Below are 17,498 nucleotides of genomic sequence, written 5' to 3' on the forward strand. Positions count from 1 at the left end.
TGAGAAATTCTTTGCAAAATTCTTCATAAAATCTTACTCAGCGATTTTTAGATAAAAGAAAGGCATTTTTAAGAATTTCAGAAAAACAGTGATGATATTTAAAAGTTGGCAACGTTTATGGTTAATATAATGAAGTAATGGAGTGAAAAGAAACAGATTAAGGGATATATAATTTAACAAAACTTTTTAAATTAAATGAAATTTTGATATTAGTTGTAAGTACCTCAATTTCCCGAATAAAAATTCTGTTTCTCTTTAATAATTCAATCCATTCAATCCGATAAAAGTTTAAGGCCGGCGCTGAAATCTAATTAAGCTCCTGAGATTCGTAACCAGTTTCTCTCGATGCTGTTCTCAAACACTGGCGTACAGCGTTAGAGTTGCTGCAAATATTGATGCAATCTTTCTCTGTAAAAAGTATAAGTCGCTGGTACTTTTTCACACATGGAGGCAAATGTGCTTTTTCAAGCGTGGTGTTTTCCTCCATTTATTATTTGCGCATATCGGAAAACTGCTTTACTTCGTCCAGTTATTGGCAAATCATTTGTAGATAAATGTTTGAACGACATTTTGGTTCCTGATATTGGCAGTGATCTAAAATTATCGTGTTTCGTCTCCTGACTTTGAGCTTCCTGTTTAACCTTCATGGACGAGTGCTGCAACTGCCAACCACTCCTGTTAAACTGATTACATGTTTAGAAAATTAACAACAGCTTTCCAGCAGGAAACGACATTTTGAATTTGGATTAAAAGGTGCTCTCTGATCTGTAATCATTCATTTCGCTTAAGGCAAATGGATTTAACTAAACTTTTTTTTATCTTAATACAGAATATTAAATTAAACCAAACATTTTATTCATTTAGTTGATTTTTTTTGTCTTTCTATTAAATTTTACTGAGAGTCAGAAGCAGTGATTATTCTGATCAGTGCCCTCGTGGGTAGCACATTGGGTAGAATCGATCGGTTGAAGAGATCTGAATTCGAGTTCCGTCAATGACATGAGAAATTTTCATGGGCCTTTTTCACAACGTGGCTGAGTTAGTCTGCCTAACGCGAATGTAGGTTTATTGCGCATGAGCAATAAAACTCAAACCCTCATCTAGGCACACATCGAGAAATAGTCTGTCTGGCTGTATTTAGCAAGATCCCCAGAATGAACAACGAGTAGCTTCGTAATACTGAGCAGCCACTTCAGCAGCATAGCCACTGACATGCGTGGTAAACTGCAGCTTATATGGGGTGGACCAAGTAACTGATCCAGAGAGGCAGCTACATTGTGTTCTAGCTCCTTGCAGGAGTAACCCCCGAACAAGGAACACAAGGCCATCTGCATAAGCGATGGTGGCACTTCATCCACATTATTCATGTCTAGGAATTCATCCGGAACCATATCCCAAAAAATCAGATTGAATTATTTTTTTAAAAGCCACAGCCGAGTGGTCAAACACGACGATACATTTGTACATGTCTGCATAATTAGCACAATTGTTATAATCACCATCCTCCTCACACCTGGTGAGAAAGCCCGGGTTTGACTGCTATCAATGACATGAGGAATTTTTATGGACTTTTTTCACACTTCGCTGAATTAATCGGTCTCAGGCATGAACAGCAAGGCTTTTTCTCCCGGAATCTGTTTTTTTTTCGCACAGAAAAGCAGATAAATCGACCAGAGAACACGCAATTTATTACATATAGGCAGATGCATTCTCGAGTGGTCCTAATATGACAATTTCTCTCTTTCTCTTTTTTTTTTTTATTTTGACCCTATGTGGCTGTCCTAGAGTATAAAATAAAAAAATTATTTATTTATTTCTCCAAAATTTTCTCAGTTCTTAAACGTGTGGACTCCAACTTTGTCAGTAATCAAACAACTTTTAGGCATAAAAATTTTCCATCTTGTTTAAAGTGATGTTGTTTGATCAAAGAAGAATACTTCCATCTATTAAACTTCAGAAGTGAGCTAAAGAAAGTCTTTCTCTTCCAAGTTCTTTCTGAAATGCGGGCATTGTGGAGTTTCTACACAATATATAAGAGACTCCTCTCTGAAAGGTGTTTGTTCTTTCTTGGAGATATATCAATATGCTAATGATATTCAACAGGGGAGGTTCCAGGTATAAAAGGAAGTCAGCGAAAATAGAGCCATATTGAAAGAGTAGATGCAATGCCTACTAAAGCGACTGAATAAATCAAGAAGAAATATTTAGTTTATTGCAAATAAAGTAAACGTAGATGCGATTGAAAGGAAGTATTATTTTTATCTGTTGACAAAGCTATAAGACATTTCATCCATTAAATCCCAATTGCTTAAATAAACAACTTTATAAACAAAGCTTTATAAACGATATTCTCCTGTTGTTAGTCAACAATATTTAATAATTTAGGTGCTGAAAATTTCAAGCACAATTCATAGATTAATAATTAAGCGAGAGTTATTGTGTTATTTGCTAAATTAGATTGCATACAAGGCGCTTTAAATATTTAATTAATTATCGAATGTTTAAACAACATTGTCTGGAATTAAGCTAAATCATTAAGTTACGTTGTCACACATTAACCTCCTAAAAGTCCCACAATACGTGTTTCCGATGGAGTTTTTATTTTTATCATTTTAATTCAGTAAGTTTGGAATGCGCGTGCTAAAAGTGAGTATTGCTATGGAACCTGGCGTTTTCAGTAATTTTATTTCAACTCAAAATCATGAGATTTTGTTGCGCATTAATTGCGCAACATGTAATCATGCCAATAGCGATTATGTGCGAGCAGTATTGTCACATACACTCACTACCCAAAATATTCGAAGTCTTTAGCAATTGGCATCAACAGAAATTTAAATTTACCATACACACCGATCGTACTATGTGACAACTGACATCAGTATGTTGTCAGTAAGTTGTCACATAATACGATCAGAAGTTCCTTGCCATCAGGTAAATGCTGTACGCTTTCCTAAGGCTTCTTAGCCGATTAAGTCATTAGGAAGACGGGTGATCTTTCAGATTTTCAGAAAGGTGTTATTGTTGCAGCACGTTTAGTAGGAGCTACAATTGAAAGAAAAATGAAATCACTGGTGTGCCGAAAGCAACCATTTCAAAAGTATTACAATGCGTGGAAGACGAAAGGAGAATGCAGCTCTAAAAGGAAAAAATGCGGCCCAAAGTCGATACTCCAAGAACAAGACCTCAGGATTCAAAACGAACTGTAAACCAGAATATAACGTCCAGTGTGCAGCAAATGACAGAAATTTTTCAATTCGGGCAAAGAAGGATGCATTTCCAAAATAACTCTGGGCAGAAGCTTTATTCATTTATTTATTGATTGATTTATATCATTTATTTACCCTGTGTACTTAGTCCCAGTCAAACTATGTAGTATGTGTAGATACCATACCGATGAAGGCCAATCAGTGTAGCGGTGTACTGTTGGTATCTTGTAGTGTGGTGCCGTGGTATGTTGTTCGTGTTGTATGACTAGCCAAATGGTTGCAGGAACGTCAGCCATTTGGTTACCATCCCCGACACGAAGAGCTGGACCAGAGTACACTATCCTCAAAATGTTCCACTTCCTTATCTTACAGATCTTGCCAATCCTCCGTTTCACCCAAGAACAGGCCTAGGGAAATCCCGCGTACAGGAAAAAAAATAAGAAAGCCACTTTTTTCTCTTAAAAACTGAAGTAGTACGCCAGCTCCAAGACTGTGTAATAGTGCAAAAAGATCATGTAGTCTGGCGAGTCTCGATTTACACTTTTTTGCTCCAAATGGTAAGGTACTATTGTGGCGTGAACCTCATGAAGCGATGCATTGGACTCTCTCGTGTCCACCACTCAAGCGGCTGGAGGTTGCATCGTTTTTTAGGTTATGGACTGGAACCGGCCATACCGTTAGAAGGTCGCTTTACCTGCAATGAATATCTTTCTGTTGTATTGGACCAAGTTCCTCTTGCAATGCATACATTTCACCCAGCAAAATTTGTACCTGAGTGGTTCGAGGAAAGTTCCCAATATTTCCAACATCTACCCTGGCCACCTAATTCTCCAGGTAAGAATCCAATTAAGAATGTCTGGGATGTTCGGCTTCGCAATTCTCCAGCGACACCACAGTACAATAGATGACAAAATACCTGATGGAAGAACGGTGAAATCTGAAGGTAGACTTCCTCAGACACCTGGTTGATTCTGTGGCAAGACGTATACTAGCTGTAATTCGAGCAAAGGGTGGCTCTATCGGATACTAAATAAATATTTCTAATTTTTTGGCCAGTGAGTGTAAATTTTAAATAATACCTAGCGAAATTAATCCCATTCAGAATTAGTTAGACTTAGAACGAGTTTTATAATAGGTTGTATCTGTGATGCACTACCTTTTACCATTTGCGATGAGATCCTACATCACGGGACCCTGATCTTTATTATAGTCCAGCATAAACAAACAAAAATCAGCATTTTCAAGTGAAGGATTTCCCGAACGGCATCTCATACACTCAGATGTTATCTTTGAATTATTTATCCTTGTCAATTGTCCTATTTTGCTGATCGAAAAATCCAGAGTTTCAGGGACAAAAAAAATAAAAAAATAAAAAATCCTTATCCATTCTCGAGACTAACTCAAAAAGGGTGAAAAATATCATTTTGAATGAATTTAACCTGTATAATTATTTATAATATTTACGAGCCCAACAAGTATTTTCAAACATTTTTGCTAGCAGGTTGAATTAATTATTGCTTTAGCAGTTTTGTACCCGATTAAATAAAAGTTTCTATTTCTGTATTTCCACTTTTTTTGGTGACATGTTATTAAAATTCTGTTTATAATACAAGAAGAGAATGGAGGCCGAAGCTTGAATGATTTGTGTGTTGATTACTGATTCGTGGTTGGAAGCCTTTGAAATAATTTTGCAGAGGAACTCAGTTTGATTCAGGTGAGCCGAAACAGATGAGGTCAGAGAAGTAATTTTAATCAGAGGTTGAAAAAGATCGGGGAAGATTAGCCGACGATGAGTTTGAAACTGGTGATGAATATAGTGACATTGTGTGCAGAGAAATAAAGTAGCTTTTGAAACAGATGAAAGAATCAGGGTTCGTATGTGTTCTTCTGTCGGTTTTCTTGTTGGAGGGACGACGGGTGCGTGGTTTTATTTCCAGGAAAGTCCGATTCGACTATCTGGAAAAAAAAATCATGCAATCCTCGCCAGAGACGGACTAACTGGGCCACGTTGTGAGAAAAAATAAAGCCAACAAAAATTTTTCACATCGGGACAGGATTCGAATTCGGGCCGTTTTATGCAAAATTCCAGGACACAGAGATCTACATTTTTTTAGTGCCAATGCAATTACTTATATCAATTTGTTGTTCAAGAAGGCCGAATAATAAAGTTACTGAGCTGAACAGATAACATTTCAAATGAAATTATTGATCCTGAAAGCTAAGTTACGAAAATGTTTTCTGTTAGAAGTATTGATAGCGTCACAGCGTTCACTGAGGAAATTTTGTTTGTAGAAAAACAGTTTCAGATCATCTAAATGACCGACTATACTCTGCTGGAACTGACCTTCGAAGGAGTATCATTATTAGACAAATGAGCAAAAGATTTAGAGAGGAAAAGACGTTTCCATACGTCCACAGATTATGAGCTCCTCTAGAAGTTAGTTTGCGGTTGGTAGGAGTACAGCTAAAGCAGAAGTGCACTTCATCTCGCGTGGAGTCACAGACGATATAGATCTGAGGCTTATTTTCGAAGTAACCGCCAGAAATCATTTGCAATTAAAAAGCATTTAAATGCAACCCTAAGAAAAGGCAAATCGTTTTATGACTCTCAGCACACAGGAATTCCTAAAACACTGAACCTTGAACTGTGGATAGGTATAGGTATTTTGAGGGTCAGACGGCTGCGGGGATTTCTTCCATCTCCGCGTATGTGTTATGTATCGAGTGACAGTACCCTGTCTATGCCAGAGGTTTAAAATAATGTATGGGTCATGTGGTATATAGTTTGTTGTGCCCATTGTTCATCCGGCCAGTTGGCCGCCGGGCCCTTAGTGGGACCCGGCGTTACCATACCTAGCGACGGGGACGGCAGCCGGGTGTACCAAGAGACTAATTATACTCTGGCAGGTCCTGCCACTTACTTTCCTGGGATTTCGGTGACTAGGACCTAAAATAAAGGTTGGAGGGATCGCTGTTGGTTTCAGTAAAACTGCATTTAAAAAGCGCTGCGTGGGGTTTTACACTAAAAGAACTGTTTCTAGAGAGTCTAAAAGGTCGGGCAAAATTTGATGTGATTTAAATTTGGACATGTGGGGCAGTCGCTGTACAGGAGAAAGTGTTGGGAGGGGAGCGTGAAGACTGGGGGGATGAAATAGGAAGAAGAGGGGTTGGATAGGAAGGTGACCCCACCATTTTCAGTGGGGCATGCCCATGCTCCACTAGAGTGAAAATATGGGGAGACAAGGAGGGGAGAAGAGCAAATACTCTCCTCCCTCCCTCCCCGGGAAATAGGGGAAAAAAAAAAAAACAAAGCCGCACAAGGGAGTGCAGTTTTGAGTCGCCAGTAGGCCATCCAAATCACCCTAAAGTCTTGTCTTTCTGTGGTATGGTGAGTTTTTTGTATATCACGTACTTGTTTGAGTTCTGCGGTCCTAGTCTGGTTGCCTTTGGATTGTTTCCTTCTAGAAAATAGATCCTGGGCATATTGACTGAGTGCCTTGTAGTCCTCTTGAGTGTCTAACAGTCTAGGTTCTTGGTTGTCTGGTATATATTGGATTGCCGTTATTAGGCGTAGTCGTAGGTCATCATACAGATCGCACTCAAACATTAAGTGTCTCCAGGACTCCGGGTTGCCACAGGGATAGTTCGCGTTATCTATGATGCCAAGTTGGTGAAGCTTAGCTTTAAACGGACCGTGTCCTGTAAAGAGGAAGGTGGTATTTCGACCGGGGTGAAACCATGCTGGCGCCTTAGGGTACAGCTTGGTGACAGTGAGGAGGAATCTTCTAATCACTGCGCCTTTTTCTGTGTCGCTCCATCTCCTCTGCCAAATCTGGACTAGGTGGTCGGTGATTCTTCTCTTCTCACAGTTGCGGTCATTAGTGATGTCAGTGGTGAGGTCCTACATTGTAGCCGATGTGTTTCTGGCAAGATGGTAGAGCAGACCGCAGCGGGTAGCGCCTCGAGGTCCAGGGGGAGAACCCCTGTCAGGACTTGGAGGACAGCCGTGCTAGTCTTTCTAGTTGCTCTCGACATGGTAAAGAGGATGGTCCTCTGAATGGTTTCGAGGATCCGTTTATTCACTTCTAGTCCCACCCTCACGTACCAGACAGGGGAGCCATATGTGATGGCAGGGATGAAGAGAGCTTTGTAGTAGAGGGACAGGGTAGTACGGCTGAGTCCCCAGTACCTGCGAGTGATTCTAGCAACGAGGGCCGCGTATCTTATCTTTTGTTTAACAGATAAGATTGAGAACAAAACAGTTAAGCACAGCTTAACTGTTTTGTTCTCAATCTAAATTAGAATCGATGATTTCGAAAAACTGTGAAACTTAGCTAATATTCGATTAATTGTTACTTGAACTTTTTTTGTAACTCGGAATGAATTTTCGCGTTAACATAAAAGACTTTTATGTCCTGAACTACAACGGTTCTACATTAGTAGACCATATTTCGCAACTATAACTTTTTAACTTTTCTAGCATAAAAATAACAACTTTTAATCTCAGGCATCGAAGATCTTAATTAATATGCACCTGCTGTGGACTTTTAATCACAAAGCTCAATGCTAAATTTTAAAGAAATGAAAGAGGGAAGTATTAGACTTTTCTTAAGTGGATTAACCATTTTTATAATAGTAAGCAAAAAAACTTAGAAGTAAAAACTTTTTTTTAAATTATTTTGTTTGCCTGTTCAGAGAATTTAATAAAAAAACAATCCAGCAGAAATACCATTAAGAAATTTTGTAGTTTTTTTTTTATTTTCATAGTTCGAAATCTACTTAAAGTTCATTTTACTGTCACATAAAATTTATTCTGAGTCCATTGTATTCCTTTGTTGCCCTAAGTAAGAAGCTGAAAAAGCAAACATGCCAAGTTGGAACATAATGCAAATACACTCTGTGGCATTGAAACTGTAGCACCACAAAGGAACAGGAATGCAGAGAAAGAGACTTGGAGTAATGATAACATCTGTGGCTTGTGCTAGTTGTGATAGGTTCTGTAGATGGCGCATAAGTGCTCAATGGGAGAGAAATCCCAGGACCTGGCTGGCCAAGATAGCATGTCAACATCACGTAAGCTCTGAGATATAATTCCTGCGGTACGTGTTCGGGCGTTGTCCTGCTGAAAAATGGCGTTATACACCCAAGTAAAAAGGGAAGAGCGACAAATTCCATAAACTAGCGGCGACAGTCAGATTTCCAAACACCAACGACGACTGACTATAAAAACTGATTTTTTCCCGTACCATAACGCCAACAAGGCGTGCAGTATAGCATTCAACAATAGCTCTAGGATCATTGCGTCCACCACGCCGTCGCTACACGTGTATGTGGCGATCGTCGGACCCCAAGCAGAAGCGGGATTCATCGTAAAGACCACGCCATTCTGTAACCAAGGTGGCCCCGTGCGCATCACCGTTCTAGACACTGTTGACGACGGGCAGCGGGCTGGGATAATCGATGCAATGGCCGGTATGCACGGTTGCTCCATTTTGCTAGTCGGCTTGCAATGGTTAGATGAGTAATGGAGATTAGAGCCAGCTGATGTTACAGCTCGTTGGATGGTAGCCAGAGTGGCTGCAGGTGCGGTCTAAACCTCGATAGATATAATGATCATCCCGTTATGTATTCCTCCTTCGTGTTCCACTACCTATTCGACGAGCAATCGTACCGTCCCACAATCACTGTTGCTAATATGTGCACTGTGGCATTGTCACGGCCCACACGTTCCAATACACAAGGAAGCGCCATCCACCTCTCGAAGGCCGATAATCCGCCCTCTGTCAAAGGCGCTGAGTTGCGCTGATATTGGTGTTGAAAGTAACATCACGGCATTCTCTACAATCTCCTTGCACCCTTGCACAGTTCTTGCGAAGCAAAAGCCTGTTAACTGAGCCACACAAACGTTGCTTTGAACTCCCTGATTTCTGCTTTTGCTGCGAAAGCAGAGATCATGAAGTTCAAAAGATCATGGATCAAATGGTTAAAATAAGAGGCCCGATTGGGCCCGTATTTTAATCATTTGTATATCTCGGCGCAACTCATCCGACTGCTGATTTGCATGCTCTTCCGATCATTCCAGAAGGAATGATCGAAATGTATATTCGATGCAAAATATATTTCAACCACCTGCAATTTTCCAGATCAGTTTATTTATTTATTTATTTTTTTTTTTACTGAAAATGGGCCACCCTCCTGTTCACAAAGACATTCCTTTCGGAAGATAGAAAAACAGAAAGCTTAAGGGAAAAATATGAGCCTTAAAAAAATTTACCCATTCCTCTATGCTGAGCTGTTGTCATAATTTTTCAAAGGATTCTATTGTTTTTATTTTTTTAAACTAGTTCCATTACCTTACTTGAATCTCGATGAATGTCAAAAAAAAAAAAGGAAAGAAAACACGAGATTGTCCAAACTAGTGAAAATGGAATGAAATTATTTCCATCGCTGCACGCTGATTTATAAAGAGAAAATTCTGTTTCATACACTAGAAATTTGTACTAACAAAAGAAACTTGCAAAAATGAACTCATACAGAAAATTTGTGAGTAGTTTTAACATTAGCCTGTAAAAATCAGACTATCTTTTGACTGTTTTAACTGAGAGAGAGAGACAGAGAGACCCCTTACCATTACTATGAGACCAACATTGCAGCGCATATTTTTCTGAGATTCCAGTTATAATTAAAGTGTATACCTTTGATCAGAAGCATTTGTTGTTACAGTTACTAGATGAAATAAATCAGAGCTTCACTTAAATCTTTGGATCCCTCCAGCTAAATCAAACTGAAATTTTCCACATGAAAACAAAACTAATTCTCTCTGGTCTATGTTAAAATGCAAAAATTATTCTTTATACTACTTAAATATCACTTTAAATTACATTTAAAACAATTCGGGGAAGTGTACAGATGTTGGTGTTGTCAATAGAAGAGATTGATGTGGCACTGTAACTCATAGCGTGATGAGCATAAAATCATAATATTCCTTGACATAATAAATATAATTTAAACTAGAAGTTAGCAAAACACCATGAAACCTCTCACCCACATCACGAATTTCAATGAACATTACTAAATGCAATATTTGATTTTCTTAGACAGTGTACTATTTAGATTAATCTTGGACATTATAGTTAAAATGAAGAATTTTAGAAAATTACCTTCAAATTTCTCTCACCAGATCATGCATGAGTCAGATATTTCCTTCAATCGTCAATGCTTGAAATATCAATAAGACTTTTTCAAAGCTATTACTGTGCCTTTCAGTTTCAGTCCCTAATTAGGTTAGTTGTCAACATATTAATCAGTTACATTTATTCAAAAATGTTATTGCGTTTGTCACCTCGCTATGAATCACCTTCACTAAAACGAATTCCACCTACAGTTCGTCATGTAATTAATAAGTCAAGCTTAATTGTTTGGTGTCAAGCATATATCCTTGTTACTCGCTAAAAAACCCTCAAGGAAACTCAGGAAAACTGTATTCTCACCTTGATGAACTGGAAATTTTAATCAATTTTGCTAATTCGTTAAACCTACCATTCATTAAATTTGACATCAGTTCTTTGATTCCGCTTAATCAAAACAAATTACTGGATCGTTGGCTACCACTCCACAACCATATTCTAGTTCAACAGTAACGCAACAAAATTCATAATCAATTAAAAAGACTGGACGGAAATGTTATTTAAAATTTGCAGAAATCATTGAATATAACAAACTAATTAATATATGATAGAGGACTATTTCATCCACGACTTCAAAAAGAACTTCAAACAAGAACGCAAAACTTGATGTAATGTGGTTTAATGTCCTCAGACACATGGTCAAGGTGAAGGCCAGACTCCATGTTGAAACTACTGACACAAGTGATGACATTTATCTTAGAAGGTTGGCTGATGTCCAGATGCGAAAGAGCAGGAGCATACGTGCATGACATCAGGTCGTGTGGACAAAAATTACTCGTTTTATTTCGTTATTTAAATAGCAATATTTTTTCTTTCACTCTGCTAGTCTTATCTTGGTTTATTGTATAAACTGTCCAAATTAAGGAATGGCAATACCTGCAAAGCGTAGTGGTCAATAAACTATTTTATAACGTGTTGCTCAGTGTCATTTCAATATCGCATTTGATTTCATCACCCACGAGAGATTTCTTCATCAAAAATGAAATTCCTTCCCTGCCCATCGTTTCTAACCTACAAAATTGTTCGAAAACCTTCGAAATCCGTACGTTCTGAAATTTATCGTCATAAAATATTTTGGAAAGGAAAAGTCATAATACTGATATATTTTAAATTGCACTCTATTCATGATTTCATTGAAATAAAGAAATTTTCAACATACAAATGAAAGAACTATAAAAAAAACTTCAACTGTAATAACAGTAGGAGTTTTCTTATACTTCGACCTCATAAAACGAAGCTTGTTTTAGAAAAATAAACGTTTTTCCGTAATGGCATCGACCTCTCTGTCTCATATAGACATTACCATTGCTCCACTATGGCGAATGGAAGGGCCATTTTCTTTCAAGAAATAATATTGTCCTTTTATAGCTCGGCATCACAAAAAGGAATAATACCTCTCGAGTTACCAATGTATTGCAATACGAATAAATACCAGTTTTCAAGAAATATTGTTTTTGTAATATGGTACCTTAAAAAAGGGCAATAATACTTTTCCAAAGGAATGGAATTTATTCGTAGTGCGGTGTCAAAGAATCCTATGATAATCATGTCACGTATGAAAGATCAATGATATTAAAAACAAAACACTTGGTCTAAAATAAATTGTTTTGTGAGATAGCCGAGTAAGTCCTATTATTATTTAATAAAGTTGATAAACTACTACCCATCCTGTCCCCTCTTCAGTCAGTCCCCACAGCCTCAAATGCACACAACTAAAGTAGGTCGCATTACTTATGTAAAATAAAGCCAGCACCACATAGTGATTAAACTGTTGCGTTTACAAATGAGGGAATGTGAAATGTTTATTGCCATCAGGTCAGTGAAAATATGAAATGCTTTTAACAATGAGACTAAACGGCTACAAATAGAAGGAAGATATTTGCACATAACATATTTTCCATTAAAACTTCCGGGAAAGTATAAATTGGTGCACTTTATCTTGCATGAATAAAATATCATAATTGTGTTTCCATTTTAATGTGTAAATATAATTCCACTTAAACTCAGTTGTGTCAAGAATTTTAAAATGTGTTGTCCTTACATTTGATTATGCAAATGTATATTCCTTTAGTCTGTACTCTTTCGGAAACTCTGAGTGCACTTTCCTTTGATGCATAAATATATTTCATTCAAGCGCTAATGCCTCAGTTAACTCAATCTGTTTAGGGCATAATTTTGCCTACTAACAATTGGGGCTGTAAGGACAATAAAGAATATAATGCCAAAGAAATGAAAAGGCAATTATGCATAATGGAGAAGTTTTACTAAAGACGGTGACTCTATTCTGCTTTAAGAATGCTATTCAATTGCTATTTAAGGAGATTTTATCATCAGCGTTGGGGTTGGATTATTTCGAAACTTGAAGAACCACTGTGTTTGGTATGTTCTAAAGTGGGTTTATTATTTTGCAAGAGCTCATTTTCCTTGGAATATGTCCTCGCAGGTAACACAGTGGTCATACCGGTTGGAAAAGGTCCAGGTTCGAATCGAATCAAGATGCTAGAAATTGTTATGAGCTTTTTTTCACTCCATAGCAGAGTCAGTCGATTTCAGGAGAGGATAGCAAAGTTTCCCCCCGCCCCAAAAAATTAGGGATTTTTTTCCAGCAAAACAGGCAAGGCGACCAGAAAACACACCCAATTTTTGAACAGGATCCACATGGATAGCTGGATAGATATATGAGGTCATTCCCTAGTAACACTAATATGAAGATGTTTTTTCCCTTTGAAAACGATGGGATTCGAATCTGGACCGCTTTTGAAAGTATAAAATGGAATATCTATTTTAAAATTAATAAACAAATTGGAGATAAAAATGTGATTTGACTTTCAACACATCAGGCAACTACCATTAAATTGAACTAGTGAATCTAGATACGGAACTTCATTAAAATCAAGGACCAACGTTAAGCCAGGCATACACTGCAATATTTATTTTCTGTTTCATTCTCCACAAGTATTTTTTAGAATCTGTTATAAAATTCAAAACCCATATTGGCGTCTAACTAGCTGAGATCGTATGTAGCCAAGTTAAGACCAGGTTAATCAAGTTGTCAGACTATTTTTTCGTTTCATTAAATTAACTGCCAGCAATTTTCTAATCTTTACAAGATAACTACAAAAGTGGGGAACATAATTAAATAAATTAATTTCTACATGTCTGCGTTAATTAATTTCTGTGAAAACAAGAAAGGTTCCTAATTACTTCTTCATTTCTGAAGTTTCTAATCAGTCCGCTTCCTTTATGGCTCCATTTTTTAAGTCACAGTGGTCTATTATTTCATCATTTGTATGAATGAATTCAAATGAAAAAATTCAAACGAACATATTCGCTTTGGAAACATTACGCCTTTAATGTGCAAGTAATTTGGAGCTTGCTTATTTTAGTGCAATTATTTATTTTTTTCGTAAAATAAATGATATTTTAGCTCGTCTCTTTTATTAGGTTGGACCTGCTCCCAACCAAACTCCCATTCGTGCAGCTGCCCAACTAATATTGCTCAGTGAGTATAATTTGATTTATTTTACCATTCAGTGGTGTTTGTTAATGTACACTTCAATATACCTAGACTATCGTTATCTATAGTGTCATTAGTATTTGTTAGTATTTGCAATTATTAGTAAAAGGACAGGTTGTGAAAATAATATTGAAGAAGAAAGTGCACGATGTCTCTTTCATGGTTGTAATATAAGGGACTATTTGATTGAAAACTGTTACGCTTCACAGACTATGTAGTATAACTGGTACAATTATAACTTTATGATAACCAGGAAGGTGTCACCGAATCCTGATCGAAAATTGGAATCTGTAAATATTTTCTGTAGTTTTATAAATCTGACTGATCATTCGTTTTTGTTTACTGGATGGAGGAAAAGTTTGTATTATTTGTATTTTGTATTTGTGTGGATGTTGGCCGTTCATGCAAATAATCTCCCAGAATTTTCTTAATGCTGCTTTTTCAAATATTTTACAGAATAAATTAACTAAACTAACTATAGTTTGTTATAGATTATCTGTTTTCAGCAAACTCAAATTTTTCTCACGCACAAATAACGATACGGGATCTAAAGACTTTACTACAAATTGGTTCCATCACAAAGATTTATTTTTAAAAAATGTTAAAGCTTTTTTCTATCTCATTTATCTAACTTTGAGAACATCAAATAGAAAATTTAGGCTATTCGTGCTTCTATTGGCTCTTTCGTATACATTAGTGATTTTGGAAGTATTAAACTGGAAAGGATACGATAAGTGGGTTTTCATCCTAACAGATACCAATTAAAATAAAATATACACGCTTATACCACGTGAAATTAAGATATTTACTGAAATGTTTCCATCTCAGTGTATGCTTCAACCGCTGCTAACCGGAACTACAACATTGAATTTTATTTTAAATTTAGAGGCGTAAACATTTCGATAAATATCATAAATTAATTTTACGTGGTATAACGATGTCTGTTTATTCACTAAATGCTTTTCAACGTCAATATGCAGTTTCAATAGTGGCAATTTAAATTTAAATTTTGAGTATGAATATAAATTTTGAGTATAAAACCAAAAATATCCCACGATTGGTGATAGGTTTCCTGGAGAAATGTAATATCCGTTTAACCAACGAGATCCCGCTTAAGAAGCATTAATTTAAATTCGATCAGGTCCCAGTACACCAATTAATTTAATGTTATTAGCATCACCGAATAGGGTCCTTGCCACATATAGCATGCAGAAACTGTTCACGTTTTAATATTGTAGCTATTTCAGTTCAGTCAAAAAGGAGCTTAGCAAGAACTGCCCCTTGTTCTTGAGACGTTTCCCCATTGGGACGTTTCTCCCCAAAAGTATCTATTACCTTACTCTTCAAACAACACTCGTATAAAGCATAATTTAAAGATCAAATATATCGTTAAGAAATTTGCTAATAATTTCTGAAATACATACTTTTAAATTATATTTGCAGTTTATTTGTTCTGCCAAAATATTCTACCTATATTTACAATTATAGCTTTAAAGTACTTTATAGTTTAGCGAGAAGCAAAAAACTGCAACGCATACAGGATATTTTTAAAATGAATTCAGATCAATAAAGTGCAAAAAAATTACAACAGAAATACATGCACTGCCAATTTTAAATTCTAAAAAAAAAGTCGTAAAATGCTGCACAGTATTGATTGCACTCTTACACGTCTGAACTACTTTCAGACCAGACGTGGAAAATTGTAGCTGACAATTGCCTTATATTTATTTCTCGGATGGCATTGCTTTCAAGTTTGCATTTTCAGCTCAGCTTCCAGTTCGTTTTGCGCAGCCAGAACCAACCAGGTAACAGACATCGCTCTGGTTGTAAATTTAAAAAATCTAATCTAGAGCTTGGCGAGACTTGCGTTTGTTTGGTGTTTTTCCAGTTTATCTAATGCTTCGTTTTAAATGTGTTTTTGCGCATTGGAAACATCCCCTCGAGGAAACAAAAACAAAGTGATTAAAGTAGGTGGAAATAGGAGTGCGATTGTTCAATTAGAAGTCTTTGACGGCTTTTAGAAATTTATTTTTGTTTTTTAATGAAGTCACGTTTATTATTTCGACATCCGTCCCCTCCCCGCTTTACTAGTCTACAAGGTGATTGGAGAATCACTGCCTATTTTTAAAATGCTGCTGTAGGAACACAAAATCACGCTGAATATTTATTCAAGTTACGTTTTTATGAGAATTTAGCACGAATTTAAATTCTGAACTAAAGTTTTTGTTTTAAGTCAATACAAATGAGTATAGACAACATAATCAATATTGTAGCCATGTATAAAGTATGGACAGTCGCTAAATGCTGTTCAAAGATGGTGGCTAGCTCAACGAGGAAGGAATAGAACACTGAATCCTAAATGCATTAAATATTCCATATTTAATGCATTTAGAAACTCATATAAATGGAACCGTGGATGAAAAACCGTGTAAGATAATGCAGGTCATCCGCATCTGTATCAGATGAGAACATTTAATGTCTGGCCCTGCTATTATTTAGCTGTCCAGGAGTAATATAATCGCAAATTGAATAAATAAAGAAGGTAGTATAAAATGTTTTTTCGTACGCCCTGAGAAAAATGCTTTCCTCTGTAGGCGATCAAGACTCCAAAACGAACATCAGGAGAAGCATTAACCACCCATTAATGATCTCTACTTTTGGCCTCCAGAAAAACGTACCTCCAGGTGTGTTTCCTAAAGTGTGAACAAGTTTCTTCTGATTCCCCAACATTCAACCTGTCCGTGGTACATTTTTGTAAGTCATCGCAAAATATGGAAATGCAGAGTTTGCATTTTCTGTCTTGCTTTGTCGTACTCACCGAAATGCCTCATCTTTCAAATTGTTATGCAGCGAATAGTCTCATACACCGAATTGTGTATGATAGTCTAGCACGAGAGTGAAATAAAGCACTCGTGTCTGAATGGACTGTTGTTGAAGCCCGCATAACTACTAAATACGTTGCTTCATATATTCTTGTGAACTCCTTTGGTCGTCTCGAAATATAAACAGAAAATTTATTTATTTATATATCTATTACTTGGTTTTTTATCAGAATAAAATACCGCCAAGAAAATTAAACTGATCTCGACCTCTTGACCATTCAATGTTTAAACTACCGAAAACATTTTAGCATCAGGAAGCTTCCACATGGGTGAAACAACAGTCCTCTTACTCGTTCGATAAATCTCGATTTGGAGTATTTGATGCAGTACAAAATTTCAATAGTCAGTGTTAGAGGTTTTGAATGCGCTGGAAACAGACCACTGCATAATTATATTATTTCAGATGAAACGTTTGCACTCTTTGAAGCCATTGAACCTTACAAGCTGTAAAGTCCAGTGGCGTCAAAGTAATGTTCACATGGCACAAGATGTAGGATCTAACACTGATGACGTTGAGATGACAAATTTACAACCATCTGCAATGTATATAACCAATGAACGTGCAGATAAGCACATATAGTAAACAAAAACAAGAACAAAAGTATTTTTGTTCTTGTTTTTGTTTGTTGTTATTGTTCTTGTTTACTTTTGTAAACAAGAACAAGAACATTAACAATAGCATTATAAAGAGAACACAAAAACAGAA

At 36.7% G+C, this 17,498-nt stretch overlaps 1 protein-coding gene across 4 annotated transcripts in view; it reads left to right on the top strand.

The window, feature by feature from the left end:
- The window catches only part of LOC150080630 (nephrin-like), a 382,937-nt gene that overhangs the window by 243,640 nt on the left and 121,799 nt on the right, over window positions 1-17,498 (top strand). For all 4 annotated transcript variants that reach the window (XM_090381105.1, XM_090381106.1, XM_090381107.1 and 1 more), the window contains exon 4: window positions 13,838-13,895. In XM_090381105.1, coding sequence (XP_090237231.1) covers window positions 13,838-13,895 — 58 coding nt within the window. The remainder of the gene's footprint in view (window positions 1-13,837; window positions 13,896-17,498) is intronic.

The sequence above is a fragment of the Mastigoproctus giganteus genome, chromosome 9, assembly GCF_048544385.1.
Source record: "Mastigoproctus giganteus isolate SK-2022 chromosome 9, ASM4854438v1, whole genome shotgun sequence".
NCBI lineage: Eukaryota > Metazoa > Arthropoda > Arachnida > Uropygi > Thelyphonidae > Mastigoproctus > Mastigoproctus giganteus.